Raw genomic sequence first — 23,220 nt, 5'->3', positions numbered from 1 at the left:
CTGTAGGAAGAGCTTGACCAGCCTGAGCCTGGCCAGCAATAGCAGTAAAGAAGGCTGCTAATGCCTGAACTGCCTCAAGAGGCATAGCAAGAATACTAGTAAGTGGCAGAGGAGGTGGAGGATGTGGAGGAGTCTCGATTTGTTCAGCAGCAGGTGCTGCCCGAATGGTGGATGCAGTCGATTCCTCCTCTATTGCACCTAACTGACGACGTTGAAAACAACCTCTTCCCCTCCCAGCTGATCTAGTGAAAGGTGGTTGTTCGCGTCGAGGAGACATAATAATCTATAAGAGGGAACAAAGTGAGTTTAGGCAACCTCAGGCTCTATATGCTTATGCATGTATTTTATTCAACCTAACCTAACTTAACTCGGGGCCACACTGACACTGTAAATTTTTAAAACAACTTTAAAATAACTTTAAACCTAAAACTCTAATCTTTAAAACCAATAGCTCCGATACCAACTTAATTGTCATGACCCAGAACTCCCATCAAGCCTGTGACAACCACCGCGACCTCTCAATCGACATTCATTACCCGAAATGTCAACCGGAACCCCGCAAGGCTTTAATATCAGCTTCTCATTTCCCCTGTGGGTAACTGTTTCCAAATACCACATTCTAAAAGATTTTGAACTGTTTACAACTTAAACAAATAAAATAATAATTTCTATCTCACAGGGGTATTTTGGTCATTTATCCCAAAAATCTCAAAATCATCTAAAAATATAGTAAGTGGAAAACACATATTTCATAATCAAAAATAATTTTGGATGTCTAAAACATTCGTTTAAAATGGAATTATGACTGTTTTAATAAAATAAAAATATTAAATAAAATATTCAATTTTCACATAAAACGATATTTTAAGAACACTGCATAAATAATTTTTATAGCGTAAAAGCAAAATAAATTCTTACATCCCGTAATACAGATAACCAAAGTATAGAATTTAATTTACAGTGACACGTGGGCCCACGAATGACCAAAAGTATCAAAAGAAATGAACCTACAGTTTTTGGATGTGGCAAGTTCAATTGTAATCCTCGCTGATATCAGTTATCTACAATCTATTTTGAGCCTGAAATGGGTGGAAATGAGGGTGGTGAGATTATAATATCCCAGTGAGTAAACAAACATCACTCAAAATATCTAAAGTCGAGTAAAAGGAGACTATTAAAACATTTCATCAAACTGTGATTTACTATCTTTCAACTTATTTCAACCAAATGAAATCAATTTATTTAAAGCAAGTAATCAGTATGGTTTAAGAATTTCTTAAAAAAGCTTGGCTCATGCCAAAAATTATTATCATACTCAGTTATTTGGGATACCTTGGCCGAGGGCTATCCCAACTGAGTCCGCCAAGGCTATTAGAAAGTCATGTTTTTATTTTGAAAACATAGCCATTCCTGGGCGGTGGTCGAGTTCCCCTTCACGTGGTGGTTTGGTGTGAAGTGAACTTTAAAGTTATACCTCGGGAGTTACCCTACTCACCTCTCCAACCGAGGTAAAAATATAACAGGATTTCATGCCCCTCTAATAGGCTAGTTCACAGAACCCAGCCCATTGCAGCAGGTCAAACCCACCATACAATAAAATTTTGACAGCATGACAGGGCTAATATATTACTACCCAGCCTACAAGGGTAAAATAAAGTAATTCATACAATTCATAAAAAACACAGCCCAACCAGCCATGCCAATACAATAACATAAGCCATTAATTCAATTTTAAATTTACAACATATCAGTGGTCTCCAATTACTCTATTTTCAAAATGGTTATTTCGTTTCAAGACAATTTATAAAATATTTTCATTTAAACTCATTTTGTTTACAAAACATAAAAATTTACCATTTGAACTCATTTTCATAAAATTCACCAAAACCGAATAAAAACATACTTTAGATAATTAAAATGATGGTAAGGTTACTCACCGTGTCTAGAGTGGGGATTTTCGAAATACTTAGACTACTAGTCCTCAGGTGCAATTCCCTTGCCTTTATCGGAGGACTCACCACCTTGACATAGTACAAAATTGAGAAATTCACCACATTGGTACTAAATTGAAATTAAACTAATTTAGACTATTAATGCTTGATATGGAATGCAAAAATGTTTAATTTTTGCCTAAATGCGGTGTTAGCCTATTTCGATCTTTTACTCGATAAATCGATATACGCATCCGTTTAAACTCCAAATTAATTTTTTTCAGTTTCTATAGCTCAATTGCACCCAAATTGACTTAATGTCCCTCAGTGTGGTGCAAATTATCAATCCCGATAGCAAATTACGAAAATACCCCTAGTGGGTAAAAATTTATATTTTTACTCCAAAAATTCCCATTATTTTTCTAGGCTCATAATTCATCATTATTCATCATAATTCCTCAAATAAACATCAAGATCAGCAGCCAATATTTCCCTAACAAATTCGGCATAATGGGTTTCAATGGGAGAAAATTATATCTCTAGCTTATTTTTGTTATATTTCAATATAACTTAACTAAAATCACTTAATTCAATTAAAATCAACCAAAAATCAAACTCAAAACTCATCCATGGAGGTTTGGCCAGCCTGGGTGTCCATACCCACTTTTTAATTTTGCATGGAAATGAGAAAAAAATGCATGGGTAGTGAAAATCACAAGGAAAATCAATGAAATTTACCTTTTCAATGTTCGATTTCTTGATTTCTCTTGATTTTCCCAAATTTTCAGGTAGGGTTCTTATTTGTTTTTTTCCCCCTTTTCTCCCCTGGTTTGGACGGCTGAAGAAGATGAGAATTCTGGAATTTTTACCTTTTTAAAGGCTAAAATAATATAATATTATTTTATTCACTTTTTTAATGTTTTATTAATTCCTTAAATTTTAGCCATCCATTTGTTTCCAAATTTTCACCATACACTTGTCTCACATATCCATAGCTTAGATAAAATTCTCAGACTTATCCAAAGTCTTGGTGGAGTAATTTTTAAAATTTACACTTTTGCCCCTGTAAAAGTCAAAAATTACATTTTTGCCCCAAAAATTGAAAAATTGCCCATAGACATATTTTTCATCCCTTATACTCATACCATTCTCCAATTTGTCAAATTTGATCTAAATTCTCTCAAAATCTCAAAATTTGTTCACGAGTGGTAAAATTACAATTTTGCCCCTACACTCTAGAAATCATCGAAATTAAACTTTTTCACTGCCAAACCCTCAAATTATACTCCAATAAGTCAAATGGGGCCAAAAAAATTTTTTTCTAAAAATTCCCATTGTGTCCCTAGGTGGCAAATGACCATTTTGCCCCTAGAGAGTAAAAATTTCGGTTTGACTCCAAATTGATCCTCGAACTCCAAATCACCATATTAAACCATTCTGAGACTTTAATATTCTTAATTTCATTTTAAATTCTCTATTTGATCTAGTTCGAGGCTTAAATTAAGTTAATTATACCATTTGGTACATTGTCGTCTTTTAACGATTTTTCTTTCAGGGCTTTCCAAGTATGCAAGCATATTGTCAATCATATGAATGACATGGAAAGTATTTTATAAGGTCGGGCTTGACAACACTACCCCCCTTAAAATAAAATTTTGACCTCAAAATTTCATGTACTGAACTCAAAGAAAAGGTGGGGGTATTGTTTTCTCATCTAATGCTCGACTTCTTATGTCCTCCCCTTTATAGGGAATTTCGATTTGTTCACCTTATTTACCTCCAATTCAACTCAAGTACTTCGCTTATGTCTATTATTATCCTTTAAAATCATATCAACAATAACCTTCACAATTATGATCTCTTATATCGAGACACCAAGCATGCTTCTATTACTATCATTAAGCTTGAACCATAACTCCATCTCAATCATACCACTTTCGNGCCCCCGTAAAAGTCAATAATTACATTTTTACCTCAAAAACTGAAAAATTTCCCATAGACATATTTTTCATCCCTTATACTCATACCATTCTCCAATTTGTCAAATTTGATCTAAATTCTCTCAAAATCTCAAATTTTGTCTACGAGTGGAAAAATTACGATTTTGCCCCTACACTCTAGAAATCACCGAAATTAAACTTTTTCACTGCCAAACCCTCAAATTATACTCCAATAAGTCAAATGGGGCCAAAAAAATTCTTTTCTAAAAATTCCCATTGTGTCCCTAGGTGGCAAATGACCATTTTGCCCCTGGACAATAAAAATTTCGGTTTGACTCCAAATTGATCCTCGAACTCCAAATCACCATATTAAACCATTCTGGGACTTTAATATTCTTAATGTCATTTTAAATTCTCTATTTGATCTAGTTCGAGGCTTAAATTAACTTAATTGTACCATTTAGTACATTGTCGTCTTTTAACGATTTTTCTTTCGGGGCTTTCCAAGTATGCAAGCATATTGTCAATCATATGAATGACATGGAAAGTATTTTATAAGGTCGGGCTTGACATCTCTTCTATTATTTCCTTACGTCTCAATGGGGTCATATTATTTCCTTGCAGCCTAGGGGAGATAAGCTCACCAGATAACCTCGCGCTTGCAATTCGGTACCTACTTTGTAAACCATCAACGATACACATGTATACCTTCTAGAACGTCCAAACTTGACAATATTCTCCCTCAGGCAACTTTGTTGCAAGCAAAAAAAACTTGCATGCCTTCTCCTTACAAGCAACCTCTAAACGAGCGTAACATGACTTTTTAACTCTAATCTCAAAATGCTCTTTTAGTTTCATTATGCTCAAAGCTCATTTGCATTTGGCCTTCGATGGAAACACTTTTCTGCGATATAAGTGGTTGTCCATTAATCTAGACTCTTTAGTTGTAACTATTTGGAAGGATATCATATCTACCCCCGGAATAATCCATTGACAAGATAACCCTGCATTTAGCCTCTCTTGATTACTGTCATCAGGTGAACGAATCCCATTCTCAAGTGCAATGGGGCTATCGTAAATAAGGTTGGTACCTTCAACATCTTCTAATTTAATAGTTGTAGCATGGTCATCACACTGAACGTCTTCTAACACAACAGTTATGGCATGTTCTGTGCTGCCATCTACATGATTGCAATCTGAAATGTCATTGTGCTCATCCTTGTCGTCCTCTGAATAGTCATCATGTTCACCAACGTAATCATCTTCACAGTCATCCTCTAACTCACTGTTCTAATCTGCAATGTCATCCTCTTCAACATCATCTTAAATCTAATCGATGCATCATCATCACTCACAACCATTATAGTGTCGTTTGCGAATGACAATGGACCAATTGCATTTTTGAGCCATGGTTGTGTTTGTTGCAAAGTACCAAGTATTTTGTTCAATGCACATTTTGATCGACATTGTTCAAACATCATTTGAAAACACCTCATGTGTGTATCGAGCTTCTCAAACTCATGTGCATACGTCAATGGTGATTGCCATTGTTGTTTCTTGGGAAATGCATGGTGTGGTATATCAGAATAATTAACATTTTGTTATATGTGATTACTATGTTTGACACCATGTTCATGTGGAATATCATTTGCATTTCGTGCCTTAATTGTCACAAACACAACAGCTACCCTCTTATCTCGCAGAATACTTTCTACATCTTCATCATCCCTGATAACTGTGCACGAAACCCCGACGGTATGATTGAGCAATGCATGTACCTCGATTTCATTATTATGTGAGTTGACCCCAACAACCTCTTGAACCAGCTTCACTAGTCCCGAAAATGATAAATCACTCCCAACACCCCTTACTCGTGTCTCGCCACCCTTATAAGTGTCATCAACCCAATGACCATCGTATGTAACCATAAGCTTCACATTTGGCAGCCCACTGAAATTTAACAGAAAATAAGTGTCACAATAAGTTAACTTATCAAACATTACCCCTCAATTCATAAAAATCACTTACGCAATGCCTAAGTCATGGAATAACATAAAGTCAGTCTCACAATGTCTAATACACATCCACACAATGCCTAAAAACTAGTGAAGAAATGCCTCAAAACAAGAGATGCATTGCATAAGTCACGTATTGCCAGTCTCGCAATATCTAATAATAAGTCACTCAATGCCTAATATCCACTCATGCTATGCCACAATAACTAGTCACGTATTGGCCCAACGTCATGCAATACATAACAACTAGTCATATATTGCCTAAAAATTACTCAAGAAATGTCTCAAAACAAGATATGCATTGCGTAATTCAAGCAGCGCCTATAAGTCAATCTTGCAATACCTAATTATAAGTCACTCAATGCCTAATATCCGCTCATGTTATGCCAAAATAACTAGTCATGTATTGGCTCAACGTCAGACAATACATAACAACAAGTCACGGAATACATAACAACTAGTCATGCAATGCCTAAAAAGTAGTCAAGAAATGTCTCAAAACAAGATGTGCATTGCACAATTCATGTAGCACCTATAAGCCACTCTCACAATGTTGTCGATTTTGCACATGCAAGTATACGTATCAAACAAATAATGTAGACAGTAAGTCCAAAATCGTATCCCACAAGATTTGCTCCTAATTCTTCACTAAGTACTAAAATTATGACAAATTAATCTTATTCAAGCAACTTAATGTTTTAGAAAATTAATTAAAACTAAATGAAAGCAACCACTAAATTAATTAATAGAAACAAAAAATTCACTTGAGAAAGGCAATAAATTAAAATCTAGGATTATGGGTTCATTCAACACTTCATATAATACCAGCTTGTCTTGTTATTTATCTTTCTTGGGTGGTTTTGTAACCTAGAATCCAAAGCTATGGAAAAGTCTCCGTTGAGTTGCTTGTACAAATACCTAACTTAATTAGTTCACTGTATGTCTATAGGAAGCAATTAAATTAAGTTCATTAAGCAAGTGTCCTAATGTGGCTATGTATGGCAATTGGCGTATGTCTACCCATATCGTGAATCAGATCACCTAAGTGACATGAACATACACTATTCAAACCTTAGTCCAATCTAAAATCTCTTTGTCGAGTCTCAATTAGATTCACAAATCAGTTAATTGTTGGCCAAGTAATCAAATGCATTAAGAACAGATTTGAATAAGTAAAACTACACCTATTCATGATAAATAAAAGGGAAACTAATATTAAAACTACATGTTGAAATCCACCACAATCCTAGAAAGATAATTTAGCTCATAATAACTAATAAAAACAACATCCAAAGAAATTTAGCCATGAATCCAAGTCAAAGAAAATAAAAGAAGCACAAAAGTAGAGAAAGAAACTAAGTGTTGAAGCTTTGCAATCTCAATTTCTCTTGTTTTCTTGCTTTGTTCTTAGCTCCAAATCTCTAGAATAGTTGGTTGTTGCCTCCCTTTTAAAATCTCTGAAAAAGATCCCTTATATAAGCTCCAAGTAACCTAATTTCCAAAATCTAGTCAACTTTTTATTTTTGAAAAATAGCCTAGTGCTGCAACACTACTTTTTCAAAGCTACAGCTTTGAGCTGTTGGAAAAATGTGGTGTGCTTCATCTTACCAGTGCTACAGCCTTGTTCTCCCAATGCTGCAGCAATCTAACAACTTCGAACGTGACTTTCACCCTGATCTTAGTCTGAACTGGCAAAGTGATAAACATGAAAGTTTTATCCCTGTCTCTTAACTTTCAATGACTCAAAAATCACATCAATTGGACTTCAGGATTGAAAAATAAGCTCCAAATACTGCATCATGTTTAGTCCATACTCACTGTTACAGTTCTCTGACTTAGATAAATATTTTGGCCATGATCCAATCTGAACTGGGAAAAGTAATCAACATAAAAGTTGTAGCCTTCCTCTTATTGTTATATCAGTTAAAGAATCACTTCATTTGGAGTTCTTTAAAGAGAGATATGGTCAAAAAACCGTAATATATATGAATGAAACCGTCACCATACTTGCACGGATTTTCATCAAATGAGCCTTTTTCATCAAATTTCCTACAAAAGCGATAAAAGAAACCAGTAATAACTATTCTTAAGGTAATTTAAAACAAAATAACATAAAGTTTAAATAAAATAACTTAAATTAACTGCTAAACATGTAATCAAACTTAAACTAGAAAAGTACCTAAAATTCTATAATCTGAACCTAAAATCTCAAAGATTTAGCTACTTAAGCCTCCAAAATGTGTCAAAATAACTCTATATAATAGAGTTATCACACAATACTTAATAATAAGTCACAGAATACCTAATATCCACTCACGTTATGCCAAAATACCACTCACGCATTAGCCAACATCACGCAATACATAAAAACCCGTCATGAAATACATAACAACCAAACATGCAATGCTTGATATCCATTAATACAATGCATAATATCCACTCACTTAATGCCTATAAATAAAATAATATTCCAACTTTTGTCATCATACCTTTGCATCTCTTATATAACTAGAAAATTAAGAAATTAGAGTAAGTAAACAAGTTATTCAACATAATAAAAATTAAAGGCAATGACTCATTTTAAGGAAAATATGTGATAAATAAATATTTTTATTCATTAGTAGAAAAAAAATAGATGATACAACATATGAATCATGGTTCATTTCTTCCTAATCTCATCTACTATTTCATAAATTTCAACTAGAATCTTGTTATTGCCTAAAATTTCTGTCTCTAGGACTTTTGTCCTAAGCAGCAACTTATCCATGAACCCACGCATGTCCTTATCCATGTTCTCAATTTGGTCCATCAACTTAACCAAATATGCTGCAACATTGTCAAGGATATCTTCCTCTTCAGCAGCATTCCCCTTCCTAGTTTTACCTTCCGAACGTTCTTAAGCCATGAGAATTTTGAGATTTTTTTTTCAGATGATTTTGATGAAAATGGATAATGGTTCCCTCTATTTATAGGCATGAATCCTGACTCATGGAAAGGTGTTCAATGATTTTAGGCTTGTTTTTTGATGAATATGGTTAGTTCATAAATCGGTGCATTAAGTGCTTTAAAGAGAATTTCAGAGTTCTGTGTCAGTTGAATCTAGACGATTTTTTGCACTGATATAAGAGGAATTAAGGGTGTTGAATTGGTTACTAAGCATTCCTAATTCTCTTCTAATTTTACAAAATTTGTTATTAAGGGGGCTAAATTAGTAGATAATCATCTTTAGCATTAGGTAAATAGAGCAACGCAATTACTAAAAACTAGTCAACAATGCCTACAAACTAGTCAAGCAATTCCTCAAACCTTGTCACGCAATGCACAACTCACGCAATTCTTAAAATCTAGTATCGCAATGCCTTCTATCTAGTCCCACATTGTCTAATATTCAATCACGTAATGCCAAATAAATAGATTACGATTCCTAATAATCAGTCATGCAATGCCTAATATCAAGTCACACATCTTAATACTAATGACACAATGCCTAACAAATATTAATGCATCGCCTATAAACTGATTGATTTTTCTACTCCTAGCCATATTTAAGTTTCCAAAGTCATATAATTTACCCATCAACTTTTACGTTTTATGGCTATAAAAAAAAAAAAACCCAAGAACCCATAACAAATACCTTGATGTCATCTTTGTTCTTTAGGATGGTGAGAAAGTTGGATGGCGATATAGACCTCATGGTGTTGAAGAGTTGGACAACGAGATATAGACCCCGATGGCGTTCTAGAGCTGGACGAAACAAGATAGCTAAATCAAGATTAATTTTGAAATTTTTATATGAATGGCAAAGAAGAGAAAGAAACCGGGACCACTTAATTTGGATTAAATGGTTTAAAGAGTATTTTTGTTAAGTCATGCCAAAAATTATCTAAAAATAGTTAAAATTATAGTGAAGGTTATTTTTGAAGTGAGCTTATTAAAAGGATTATTTCTCATAATTTCCTCGTTAAAAATCTATGGACGTGTCAAAAATTAAGGTACTTACATGATGATAGTCAAATTTTGTATTTAACCTTATTTGATCACAACATATATGTATCCTAAAAAATACAAATCATAGCAAAACTAAAAGAAAAGGAAGGTTCATCATCATGATTGGACACTACATGATCTTTTACAAAAAGATCATAAAGCTTTAAAATTAGGTTCTGGCAAATGAACCCAAAAAGCTATTACAGGACCAGTCTTTTGACCAAGCCAGTCCTAGCAATAGCATATGATTAGAAGAGTCTTAGCTTCTCCATGTTTTTTATGTATAATTAAGCTTGCAATATGCTATAAGCAAGCGTAGCTAAAATACATATATAAAACAGTTTATACTTTGCTCGCTTCAAAGTTTGGGCAAAACCCAAATTGCCTATCTCTTCATGTCTTTAGTCTATTAGCCACAGAATAAACTGATTGGATATATATTTATCGTACTATTTGACTTGCTTTAGGATAATACGAACATCATCTTCTTCTTTTTCGTTCTTTTTCTTTTGTGGTGGATACAAACACCGAATCTGCTAAAGAGATTTTTTTCATAATATAAAGAGAAAAAGGGATTGCCAAAAATAGAGCTATGTATTCATTAATTTTAAAAGAATTAATACTCCATTTGGTTACACCTTAGAGTTCGCAAATAACTTATTAATTACCTTATAGGAACTATTTTTAATTAAAATTACAAGTGAAGCTTTAAAAAGTAATTTTTTTGGGATAATAAAAGTGATTTTGTTGTTAGCATAATGTAAACCTAACAGTGCATTTCTTCAAATATCTGTAAACATATTTTTTACCATTTATTTTTAATAGCTAAAAGCAAATAATGAAGTCATAGCTATAGTTCAATCATATATAGTTCAAGATTATATATATATATACACAAAAATTATAAACTATATAGAGTTATAAGATCACCTTAGTAATGACACCATAAGTATATTGCTTAGATTATTATAGTGATTTTAATATTGATATTAAATATAAACTAGGGATGGCAATGGGTACCCTGTAATAGGGTACCCACGAATATCTGACTCGATTATACCAGGTTAGGGTACCCTATAATCGAGTTTGGGACGAGTTCGGATAGTGATTTTACTACCTAAATCGGGTTCGGGTATCACCCCTTAGGTACCCGTTACTCAAATTCGATTACTATTTATAAATATTTTATTATTATTTTAATAATTAAATTAAAAATATACAAATTTTACCAACTTTACAAGCAATTTTTTTTATTCAAAACTAACAAATATATGAAAAGTATGGTTACTCTAGTTATTAATATGATGACATTAATATATTTAAATTAAAAAATTCTTAGATTGTTAATCATGTTTAAATAATATGAATATCATATCATATTATAAAGGAATATAATTACTATTACATATATATACTTTTAACATAAATATATTTACCTTCTATTTTGTGTTTTAACATTACAAAAATTATGACTAATAAAATTATTAATTATAATATATATACCATTATTTATATAAAGTTATAACATATATACTTAAAGAGAGCTTTTGAGATTAGAATAGTTTTGGAACCTAACTATTTTTTTTTAATTTCATGAAATTAAGGGCAAATCGATATAGTTAATTAAATTAATTCATGAAACTATTATTATTAATTAACTTGTAATGTCTTTCAATATATATAGTTTAGATATTGTGTTAATTTATAAGAAATATAATTACTATTATATATATATACTAAAATATTTTTAGTATATATATACTTTAAATATAAATGTTTTTACTTTTTATTTTTTGTTAACATTACAAAATTATAACTTATAAATTATTAATTATAATATATATAACTTTGTTTATATAAACTTATAATATATAAACCTAAAGAGAAGTTGTGAGATTAGAATAGTTCTAAAACATAGTTATTTTTTTTATTTTATGTAATAAGGACAAACTTGTATAGTTAATTAAATTAATTCATGAAACTATAATTATTAATTAACTTGTAATGTCTTTTAATATATATATTTTAATACAAATCCTATTAGATATAAATTAAAATACTTTTAATGTGTGTGTGTGTGTGTATATGTACTTTAAATACAAATATATTTACTTTCTATTTGTGTTAACATTACAAAAATTATAACTCATAAAATTATTAATTACAATAGATATACCTTTGTTTATATAAATTTATAACATATAAATCTGTAAGGAAGTTGTGAGATTAGAATAGTTTTGAAACCTAGTTATTTTTTTTAATTTCATGTAATTAAGGATAAACTCATATAGTTAATTAAATTAATTAATGAAACTATGATTATTGATTGACTTGTAATGTCTTTTAATATGTATACTTTATATATATTGGGTTCATTTATAACAAATATAATTACTATTACATATATACATATTAAAATACTTTTATTATATATACACTTTAAATATAAATATATTTACTTTCTATTTTGTCTTAACATTACAAATATTATAACTTATAAATTTATTAAATATGTTTGAGATATTTATTTTTTGATTATTTAAATTTAAATTTTATTATTTGTGTGTTTTTATTAATTTAATTATTAATAAATTATATGGAATATGTAAGAGATATATTATTTTATATGGATACAAGTACGGATTCAGATTCGGGTAATTAGGTACCCATAAATTGTCACGACCCAAATTTCGGGCCATGATCGGTGCATGGGCCCAATGGACATAACCCACTAAGCCCAAGCAAGCCTATTAATATAACATTTTCACCATTTCATTAAAAGTTGCTAAGTCACATTTTATAACTTTGAATCAAAATAATACTAAACATTGCCATCTTATAGTAGCATACTAATCAAGTGTACATTGTCTACAACATGTATCTTAATAATTTACATCAAGTTTGTCTATACNTATATATATATATATATATATATATATATATATGTATGTATGTATGTATGTATGTATGTATGAATAATAAATTAGTAATTGGGAAAAGAAAAAGCAAGGGCAACATTTTTTCCATGAAAGACAAAAGTAATAAAACATCAGTTCTCAATAGCAGAGATCCTCCTGGATTCCTGTGAGAATGTTCCCCAAAGCAGAAGTTGCTTCTCTAATGCAGGAACTGAATATTTAAACATCACCCGAACGGGAAAAAAAAAAAAGAAAAAGAAGAAGAAGAAGAAGAAAGAACATCAGTTGTCGTGCAGATAACTGGTGTCCCAGATGAGGCTATCACTATCTCAACAACAGACCATGATTTAAGCAGCAAATCTGCGTTTGGATGTAACAGAATCGTTCCAGAATCTTCAAAACCTTTCCACTCTAATGCTTGTTTCTCCAGACTCATTGTACAAAACAAAATGCTCAGTGAGGGAAGTGCCAGCTGCCAGAACCCACAACATGAGAAAGAGATGACATATAGTAATATAATACTATCATTCAGATTCAGTTCAGATGGTATTCTATGAGAGCTTCGAAACTCGCACAAACTACTGCTTTTACAGCTAAAAGGCACCCATAACTTACGTACATCTTCATTGAGATTTCAGAACATGGGATTATTGGATTGGATTTGATTCTCCTTCCGCTTTTTCCTTGCTAACTGCAGGATCGACCCAGATCTTCTCAAATCTAATTCCTATAGTCATGACATAGCAGCAAGCTAGTAGTAACCCCCCACGGTTCTGCAACACACAAATATCTTTTCCCCTTCTTTTGGATTTCATTTCAAATACAAGTTAAACAAACCCACCATACACGTACAATCCATGTCACACTAGAAAACAAAATCAAGCTCCCTTCCCCACCCCAAACACCAAAAACCCAAAAAAAGAAAAAAGGAAATCAAAAGAAAAGATAAAATCTTTAAACAATGGAAGGACAATTCTTACATATTGACTAGACCATTATTTTGTGATCTAATACCCGTCTCCTTTTAGACCGATCGCTTGAATTTGAACGTTCCAGCAAAGATTTCAATGCGTTTTGCAAGAAATGAACTGATTCAATGCTGTGATCTTTATCTGCTGCAACAATTAAAACGTTGCGGATTCTTCCTCCCAGCGTTGCCATTTCTGCTTTTAGTGTCTTCAAATGGAGAGACTTTAGAATCTCGATTAGTTCCGGTAAAAGATCGGACCGGTCCTCACAGCACAACGAAGCTTTGAATATTAGCCTTCCATCAATTGTATAATCGCATGAAAGCACTGTGATTTCGTCGGCTTCAGACGGGAAGGCTTCGAGTTCAGTGAGTTCAAGGGTTTGTTGTTTCAGTTCTTTCACGCGTTGGACCACCTTCGCCAGAAGAGAAGCCTTGTCTGTCTGCGATAATTAAAATAAAATTTTAAATTAAAGGAAAAGATAAAGAAAACCCTAATTGTAAAAAGCTTATTCACTTTCCCAAACGCACAAGCCCTAGAAAGCAATGAAATGTTTCTTCCTTTTTGTTCTTTAAAATTACTTTAGCAGCAGCTGTTTGAACGTTTCAAAAGCTTCGTAAGGCTGATATAGATCCCAAGATTTCAGAATCCAAAGACCTTGTCCAGTGAAAGCAAAAGAAACAACAGTGGGTAACATACTGCAAATTTGTATATTTGAATTTGCAATGTTTAATCGCTGAAACTGCTCCAAATAATTGTGTTAGGAAAACGTCAAGTCATTTGGCAAATTTTTTTCTTTTCGTGGGGTCAAAGGAAATCCATGTAGTCTAATTCTCATAGTCCCAAATTTCTATCCCTTACGATTTTTTCCCAGAAAACAAACAGTCAACAAAGCACGAATTACAGTAAACATACAAAAATTCAAACGTCCAACCGTCCAATGAAAAACGAATCCAAAGCTTTGATAGATAGCTCAAAAGTTGAAAACTTTTAACTTTATTAAGACAAAAGATTTTTTACTTTTTTCTTTTAAGAAAGGAAGTAACATTTTTTACCGCCAAAAGCAGCATAAAAAAATTTGCAATGTGAGGTGGTATGAAAAACCAGTTTCAGTCCATCAGCATCAAAAACCCATTTCTCTAATCTCTTCAAATTTCCCAAAAAAAAAAAACAGAGAAAATTATATTCAAAGATTTTACAATTCCAAGACACCGACGTAAGCAAATATTATACATGGTGTGTGTGGCTCCATTAATATACAAGAGACCCCAAAAAACGTACCTTAGAATTACAAGGGAGAAGGCTCCGTAGCCTATTGAGATGAGAGTTAATCCTTTCTCTCCTCCTTTTCTCAGCCTCTTTGTGATTCTTCAAAGCAGCAAGAGCTCTATCCTGCGGCGTCGTCTCAGTAGTAACTCCAGACATCTCCAGAGGATAGTACGTGGAGGAACTGGAAAAGCTTTGCATAACTGGAAACTCCAAATTGGCAGGAAAGCCGTAGGATCCGACGCCGTTTTGTGCCAGAAAACGGTAGAGCTCGGAATTCTCCGGTTGCATGCTTGTGGTATGATATGAGTATGATGATGGTGTTTTTTTTGACCAAGTTTTAGAAGTTGGAAGTGAAATCAAAGTGTGTTCAGTGCTTTTGCTTTCGGTGGTTTTTGTCTTTAGGGTTTTTTGTATAAAGTTGGGTAACTTCTCACGAGTTATCAGATTCCGAGACTTTTATAATCTTTTCTTCGGTAGTGTACACCTCTGGCCAAATTTCAATGTGGGGTCATGATTTGCATTGAAAACACAGTTCCACGTAACGCAAAAAAGAAAAAAACAGAAGGTATATTTATGTATTCACATGTCTGTATACATTAAGTAAATTACATAATTAAGTTATAACTTTTCATAAATATTTTATTTTTATTTATTAAAAATTTGATTTTTTTTTATCAAGGATATTTGAATTTATCACAAAACGTTTTGTCTGTCAATATGTCAATAAAGTTTGTATTGAATCTACCACATAATAGTGTAAAAGACAATTTTTGGAAAGAGAAAGGTCCAAATATTTTTGTTTTCTTCTACTATTTACTTTAGAAATCAGCCGACATTTAGGAGCCCAGTGTTAAGTTCACACTCATCTTCATGAAGAAAATAATTAGTGTCAACCTTTTCTTTTGACTAATCAAATGCAAATCAACGAGAAAACTAAGTAATGTATTTTTTACCTAGTTTCCTTGATCATGACCAGCCGAAAGCAAGGATTGCTAGTTAGTGCTGTCCATGCCATGACCCATAATTAAATTGAAGTATGAATATATACAGACACAACAAAGGAAGATATATTAGAACCAGGTCAATTCAAATTCAGTTTCGTTGACAATTTGCCGATGAGTACTTATCTCGATATTGGTAAGAGAAAATTTTTATAAAGGTAAAAAATTAAATAAATTTTTATTTTTTTATTACATTCAATTAAGTTTTTATATTTTTATTTTGAGTTACATACGTTCTTATAACTAATGATTGATTAACTGTCATTAGTTAAAATGTCACTTATCTTTTTTTATGTGCTGACATGGAGGCTGAAAATGCCATGTGCCCGTGTCATCATGTCACATTAGCATGTCATGTCATCATCCATTATGATATGTCAACATTACGTAATATAAAATGGCAATTGATGTTTTGACTAACAACAGTTAGTTAATTGTTGATCATAAGGGTCTATTTGACGTAAAATAAAAATATAGAAACTTGCTTGAATGCAATAAAAAACAATAACTTATTTGAATTTATCTGAATATTTCAAGGCTTTTTTAGGTATTATACCTTTTATAATTTTTAGTTTTTAATTTGAAGTATTACTATAAGCAAGTTAGTCAAAGTATTATTGTGTTTAATCAAGTTATTGTACTTTTATTTTGAATCAAATTAGATCTTATGACTAATGATTGATTGATTGCCATTAGTCAAAGTACGACTTGTCTTTTTCATGTGCTGACATGGTATTGACATGGAGGTTAAAAATGCTATGTGGCCATGTCATATTATCATCCATTATGATATATCAACATGCCACATTAGTATCCTGTGACATAAAATGACAAGTGATGTTTTGACTAACAACAATTAATTATTAATCATAAAGGCCTATTTGACTTAAAATAAAAGTGTAGAGGTTTAATTGAACTTAATAAAAAAAAAGAAATTATTTCAAAGTTTTAGGGGTTTTTTAAGGTATTATACATTTTATAATTTTTAATTTTTGAGTTCAAGTATTACTATAAGCGAGTTAGTATAATTTTATATTAGTGTTATTTGACTGATTTGTTTATCGGTTACTTTCATGGATATACATATTATTTGATATATATTAAAAGATATTCAAATTGTGATCGTAATTTCTACTTATTAATATGTAATCTTATAAGAAAATATAAAGGAAATTGTGAGAAATAGCTCTCGTCATAAGATGATTTCAGAAATAATCATCTATAAAAAGTTATTTATTTTTAGCCAAAAATAAGCATGAGTAGATCAAAATGCCCTTAAAAACATCATGGCAAATTAATATCCTGATATTTCCTTCCTGCCGTAGAGGAAATAAAAATAAATGCTCAGTTATTTCAGCTCACTCAACTCTCTGCCTCAGCTTTCTGAACTGTATCAACTCTGTCAACTCTTTGTTGAGCACCATTGTCATCAGCTCTTTTAGCTCTCTGAACTGTATCAGCTTTATCAACTCTCTGTTGAGCACCATCATCATCGTGCTATGGTTTATCTCTCGGCATCTGGCCATATTGTCATCGATAAACATACCCTATAATAGAGATGACATCAAGGTATGTTATTGGGTTTCTTGCTGCAACACATTAATTTTTGAATTTTTTTGTGTAAATTAGAACACGGATTAGAAACATTGCCCCATAGTTGTTATATGCCATGCATCTATAATGCACATGGTGTGTAAAAAATATATTGAACTAACATGTGTTAGCACATGGAGTGTAACATTTTTATTGAACATGGTGTGTAACGATTTTTGAACTTACATGTAACATTTTTGAACATGGCGTGTAATGTTTATGAACTTGGCGTGTAATAAGATGACTGACAAATTTTAGAACACGACATGTAATGTGTAAAATGATTGACAAATTTTTTGTTTTCAAAATTTCAATGGGTTTCCAATTGTGGGACTTGTGATAAGACACAGTGATCAGTGGGTGAATGGCATTTACAAGGGTGGTGAGTCACGAAAGTGGGGAATTATGAGTGATTTATCATTTGCAAGCTTGATGAAGCTGGTTGAAGATGTTGTTGGGGTAAATTCAGAAATTCATGAGATTGAGCTACATGCATTGATCATTACAGCCAGAAAGCTATCACGCCCAATTATCAAGGACGATGAGGATGTTGCATTAATTCTGTTAGAACAAATGAATGTTTCGGCTGTGTATGTTACCATTAAGGAATGCCAAACAAATGTTAGGTCATATGAAAAAGTTGTACAACATGGTAATTAGCTAAATGAAAATGAGATTTACAATGCTTCACATATACCACAACATTTGGTCTATAACCCATAATAATGGCAATTGACGTATGCATAAGAGTTTGTGTAGCCCGATAGACACACGACATTAACAGAATAGTTGGTTGCACAATTTTGATCAACATGTGCATCGAACCAATTACTTGCTTCTGTCCAACAAATGCAACGATTGGGTGAAACTGTAGAGGGTGTAATGCCATTTTCAAATGAGACTATGACACTTGAGGACAACACTGTGACATTGAGGGTGACACATCGACGCTTGAGGATAATACTGCATCTAATGAGGGAAATGAGAATTTGTTCCCTACTTGTGAAGATAGATTTGATAATAATTCAGATAATGGGCTTGATGAATGGCATGATGACAGTTTAAACGATGACTGGCTTTATGACAGTGACATTCTAATTTGCAATAATGTTAAAGGTAAAATGGAACTTGTTGGAGGTGGTGATGTAGGAGATGTTTAGTGTGATGACCCCATACACAATAACCCCATCGCTGGTGAGAACGAGATTTGTTTGCTTGAGACATTGCTCGTTGACAGTTATCAGGATAGGGGAAATGCAGGGAATTCTCGTACGCGGCTAATTCTAGGTGCAAAAAGGTTATCCTTCCAAACAATTACCACTAAGGAGTCGACATATGCCGATGATCGCTTGTATAAAAGAAGAATATTTTTCTTGAAGGTCAAGTTGAAACGAGCTTTGAACATGTTGGCTCTAGAAAAGCAGTTTGAGATAAGTGTAAAAAGGTCATGTAAAGGTCGTTTTGAGGTTGGTTGCAAGGACAAGGCATTCAAGTTTGGTGTGCGTGCAATAGAGTTACTTGAAGGAGAATATTGACAAGTTCAAATGTTCCACCAAGTACACATGTGTACTGTCGAAGGTTTGTAAAGGCAATTTCGAATTGGGAGTGCAAAGATAATTGGTGAACTTATGTCACACAAGCTTTAGGCTAATGGAGTAGCATTGAGACCTAAAGACATAATTAGTGAGATAAGGGTTCAGTGGGGATTGGAATGCTTGTATGGTAAGGCTTGGCAAGCGAAGAAGTATACGAAAAGGCTTGTTTTTTATCCTCCCAGAGAAGTCATTTCAACGACTACCCTTGTATTTTTATATCTTGGAACAGAAAAATCCTAGGATAGTCACTGTAATGGCTACTGATGAGGCACAAAAATTCAAATATTGTTTTTTGTCATACAAGGCTTGTATCCGAGGGTTTAGGGATGTAATGTATCTTACGGTTGCACTTGCTACAACACATTTAAAAGGTAGATTCAAGGGTGTTCTACTTGTCGCTGTATGCTGGTAGGTTTGTGTGAGACCTTGTCAAGCTCGATTAAAAGACGGTATTGTACCGAGTGGTAGAACTAAGTTAAATCGAGCCTTGAACTAGTTCAAATAGAAATTCTAAGAGGAAATTGAAAAATTTGAAACCCACAGAATGGCTTAGAATAGTGATTCGGAGTTCAAGGTCCAGTTTGGAGTCCATTAGGAAAATTGACCGATTAAGGACAAAACGGTCATTTTACCATTTGATGATTAAATGAAGATTTCTAACCAAGATTTGATCACATTTGACCAAGAATAATTATATGAAATATAATTATGATTATTGGAGTATAAAATGATGTTTAGCAGTGAAAAATTGTGATTCCTGATATTTTTGGAATACAATGGCAAAATGGTAATTTTGCCACTAGAGGACTAAACGGGAATTTTTTAAAAAAATGTTTTTTTTTTACCCCATTTGGTTAATATTGATCAATATTAGTGTTATTTGAGGTTGAAAAGTAGAAATAATGTGATTCCGGTACATTTTAGAGTATAGGGGTAAAATCGTAATTTTTCAATCTTGGGGGTAAATCGGTAAATTTTTCACCCCAGTACTTGTCAAGACCAAGGGATTTAAAATGTGGTATGATTGGATAAATACCAAAATAATTGTGGTGGAAAATTAAGAAGAAAAAGTCAAAAAGTTAAAAATTGGGCCAATAAGCATGTGACACATGGCATGCTTGATTATTTTATTATTTTCTATAGAAATCAGCCCATTAAATCCCCAATTCTCTCACCATATTCGGTCTAGACAACCAGCAACAAGGAAAAAAGAAGAATAAAGGGAAAAACAAGAAAACCTAGGTGGAAATTCAAAGAAAAAGTGAAGAAATCAAGGAAACAAGCTAGGTAAATTAAAATTTCTTTAATTCTCCTTGATACCTAGCTTACTCATGCTTTTGTTGTTGATTTCCATGGTTGAATATTGAGTTATCATGATGAATTCAATTCTGAAAAATGCGTATGGAAGAGGAATTGTTGTTGGAATAATTTGATTTTAGACTATGTTAGTGTTTAAGGATAGTTAAGCATGGTTATGAACAAAAACACAAAAGAAATATTCAATTTCTCTAGGGTTCCTTGTTGGTCGAACCATGAGGGCTGAATATCAATGGAGGATTGTTTTTATTTCAAGGAAAGTGGCTTGGAAAATGATGAATTAAGGTGAAACGGTTATGTAGAAAAAAATTTCGGTGCTAATGCACCAAATGATCAAATTTTTCTATAAGGAACTGTGAGGGTTATAATGCTAAATTTGGCTTTATTTAAATGGTATGTGGTAAATTAAGGTATTAGAGAAAAAATGAATTAATTTAGAGGTAATTTGGACACAATCGCCAATTAATCGGGTGATCGGTCGAATTTAATCGATACCGTAATTAAGCGATAATCGAACGTATTTTTGCATTTACATATCAAGCATTAGTAATTTAAATTAGTTTATATCAATTTAGGGATAATATAGTAAATTCCTCGACTTTGTTATTTGTCAAGGTAGTGAGACGTCCGGAAAAGGCAAAGGAATTGCGCTTGAGGACTATTAGTCCGAGTGCACTCTAAATCTGAATTTTTGACACCTGTGAGTGGACTGCCTATCAATATTGTTTTGGGAATATGACTGTTTTGAACAAAGTGTTTGAATGATTTTATACAATTTTTCATGAAAATGAATGCCTTGGGAACAAGCTTTTGAGAAAAGGTTTATGTTATGAAATGTGGTTATTATGGATTTCTATGTGGCTGCATTATGTTGATATACATATATGCTTGAATATAATGTTGTGTAATTATGTTGACTCGGCTATCTGCGAGTAGGGAGTGAGCATAAGCTGAGGATGACCCAGTTATGTGCGAGTAGGGAGTGCGCATAACCCGGTGATGACCTGGTTATGTGCGAGTAGGGAGTGCGCATAACCCGGTGATGACCCAGCCATGTGCGAGTAGGGAGTGCGCATGAGCTGGTGATGATGATGATGGGTTGGTGAGATGATGATGATGGGTATATACGTATGTATATATATATATATATATATACATATGTAAATGTGTGTGTTATAGCAAATTGATGGACAATGATTTATGGTTGTAATGTACGTGAAATTTGACATATTGTACTTTGAGAATTTTCATGAATTTTATGTTAATTTTATTAGTTTAGCAGGATGGCTTTTGTTGAGTGAGGAAAAATGTTTCTCTTGTTGCTCCTTTTTTGCTGCAGCGAAATTCATGCTCGCTGTAGCGAGAAACTCTCAAGTTTGGAGGGGTTTTAAATAGGAATGAACTAAATTGCATTGTTTTGAAACAAGTGCATCATGATTTTAAATTCTCCCTAATTGTTGCTTGTTCCCTTCCTTGTTCATTCACTGGGTTTATACTCACCATTTTCAAATTCATGTTTTCAGATCACGAGGCAACCGATAATTAGGACGAGGTGTCCTTGTAGACCTGTGTCCATCTTTTGGTAGGTGTCTCGGCATTCGGTAGCTGTATATTCATCCGAGTCCCTCCGCTAGAAGTCGAGTATTATTTTGTTATGTATAGATGAACGTAATGTAAATTTTCAATGAGTAATGCCAGTACGAGTTGGCAATGTATATCACTATTTTGATTCAAAGTTATGAAATATGACTTAGTGATAATAGATGGATTTATAAGTAAGATAAATACTAGGCTTGCTTGGGCTTAGTGGATTACATCCATTGGATCCATGCGCCGGTCATGGCCCGAAATTTGGGTCGTGACAGTTTGGCTATGGATGACATGCTCAAAATACGCAGCGAAAAGAAAATTAAAAACTTTATAACTAAACAACAAAACATGCCTCCACCCATGGATCAACTTGGTGATATTTAACACATAAAAGTACAAAATAAATTATTGTTTAAAAAGTTATCTTGCCATGTAATTTTGTAATCACGATGGCACTTTTCGAAGAAATCCCGTGAACACCACAAGGAGCAAAAACCCTAGCCATTCAAGTGCTTAGCCCCTAATGGTAGTACACACGATTGCAGTTGAACCTTCAACAAAAGAAGGAGTTTTTAACTATACTTTGTGCTAGCAAAGAGGACAACAATTGTCCTTTTATTCTTTTTCACAATCTTAGCCGAACCTTTCTCGAAAATTGATTTATAAGCAATTTTCTCTTTCACACAAAAGGAAGCGGTGGCAAAGAAAGAAAACGTTTTTCTTTTTCTGACAAAAACTACGTTTTCTTCAATTGTGAAAAACTCTCATATGAAAAATAGTTAAAAGGTGACTTATATAGTTAGGTTAAAATAACTTTAATTTTGTAATTAAGCCCTCAATATTATAACATATTATAATATTGGGCCTATTACTTAATTAAACTCTTTTAATTAAGTCCTTGGAAATTAAAATCAAAATTAATTTCCTTTATATTTTGCAATCAAGGCCTTATAGTTATAACTATTTATAATTATGCCAAAAACTTAATTAAACTCTTTTAATTAAGTTTATAAAAGTTAATTACCTAGCATGTGATTTAAGTCTAACTTAAATCGTCACTCTCCCAATTTAATTCAAATGCAATCATTGTGTGTGA

The 23,220-nt window shown here is 32.7% G+C and overlaps 1 protein-coding gene across 1 annotated transcript; it reads right to left on the bottom strand.

Annotated features, from left to right (window-relative positions):
* On the bottom strand, nucleotides 12,864-15,474 carry LOC18598646 (transcription factor bHLH106). The gene is made up of 2 exons (XM_018120725.1): nucleotides 15,041-15,474; nucleotides 12,864-14,201 (listed from the first exon to the last, which is right to left on the bottom strand). Exons 1-2 carry the CDS (start codon nucleotides 15,314-15,316, stop codon nucleotides 13,779-13,781), a joined length of 699 nt encoding a protein of 232 aa, XP_017976214.1. The 5' UTR covers nucleotides 15,317-15,474; the 3' UTR covers nucleotides 12,864-13,778.

The sequence above is a fragment of the Theobroma cacao genome, chromosome 5 (genome assembly GCF_000208745.1).
Source record: "Theobroma cacao cultivar B97-61/B2 chromosome 5, Criollo_cocoa_genome_V2, whole genome shotgun sequence".
Lineage (NCBI taxonomy): Eukaryota > Viridiplantae > Streptophyta > Magnoliopsida > Malvales > Malvaceae > Theobroma > Theobroma cacao.
The sequence above is the reverse complement of the archived record's forward strand: the minus strand, read 5'-3'. Positions and strand labels throughout refer to the sequence as shown.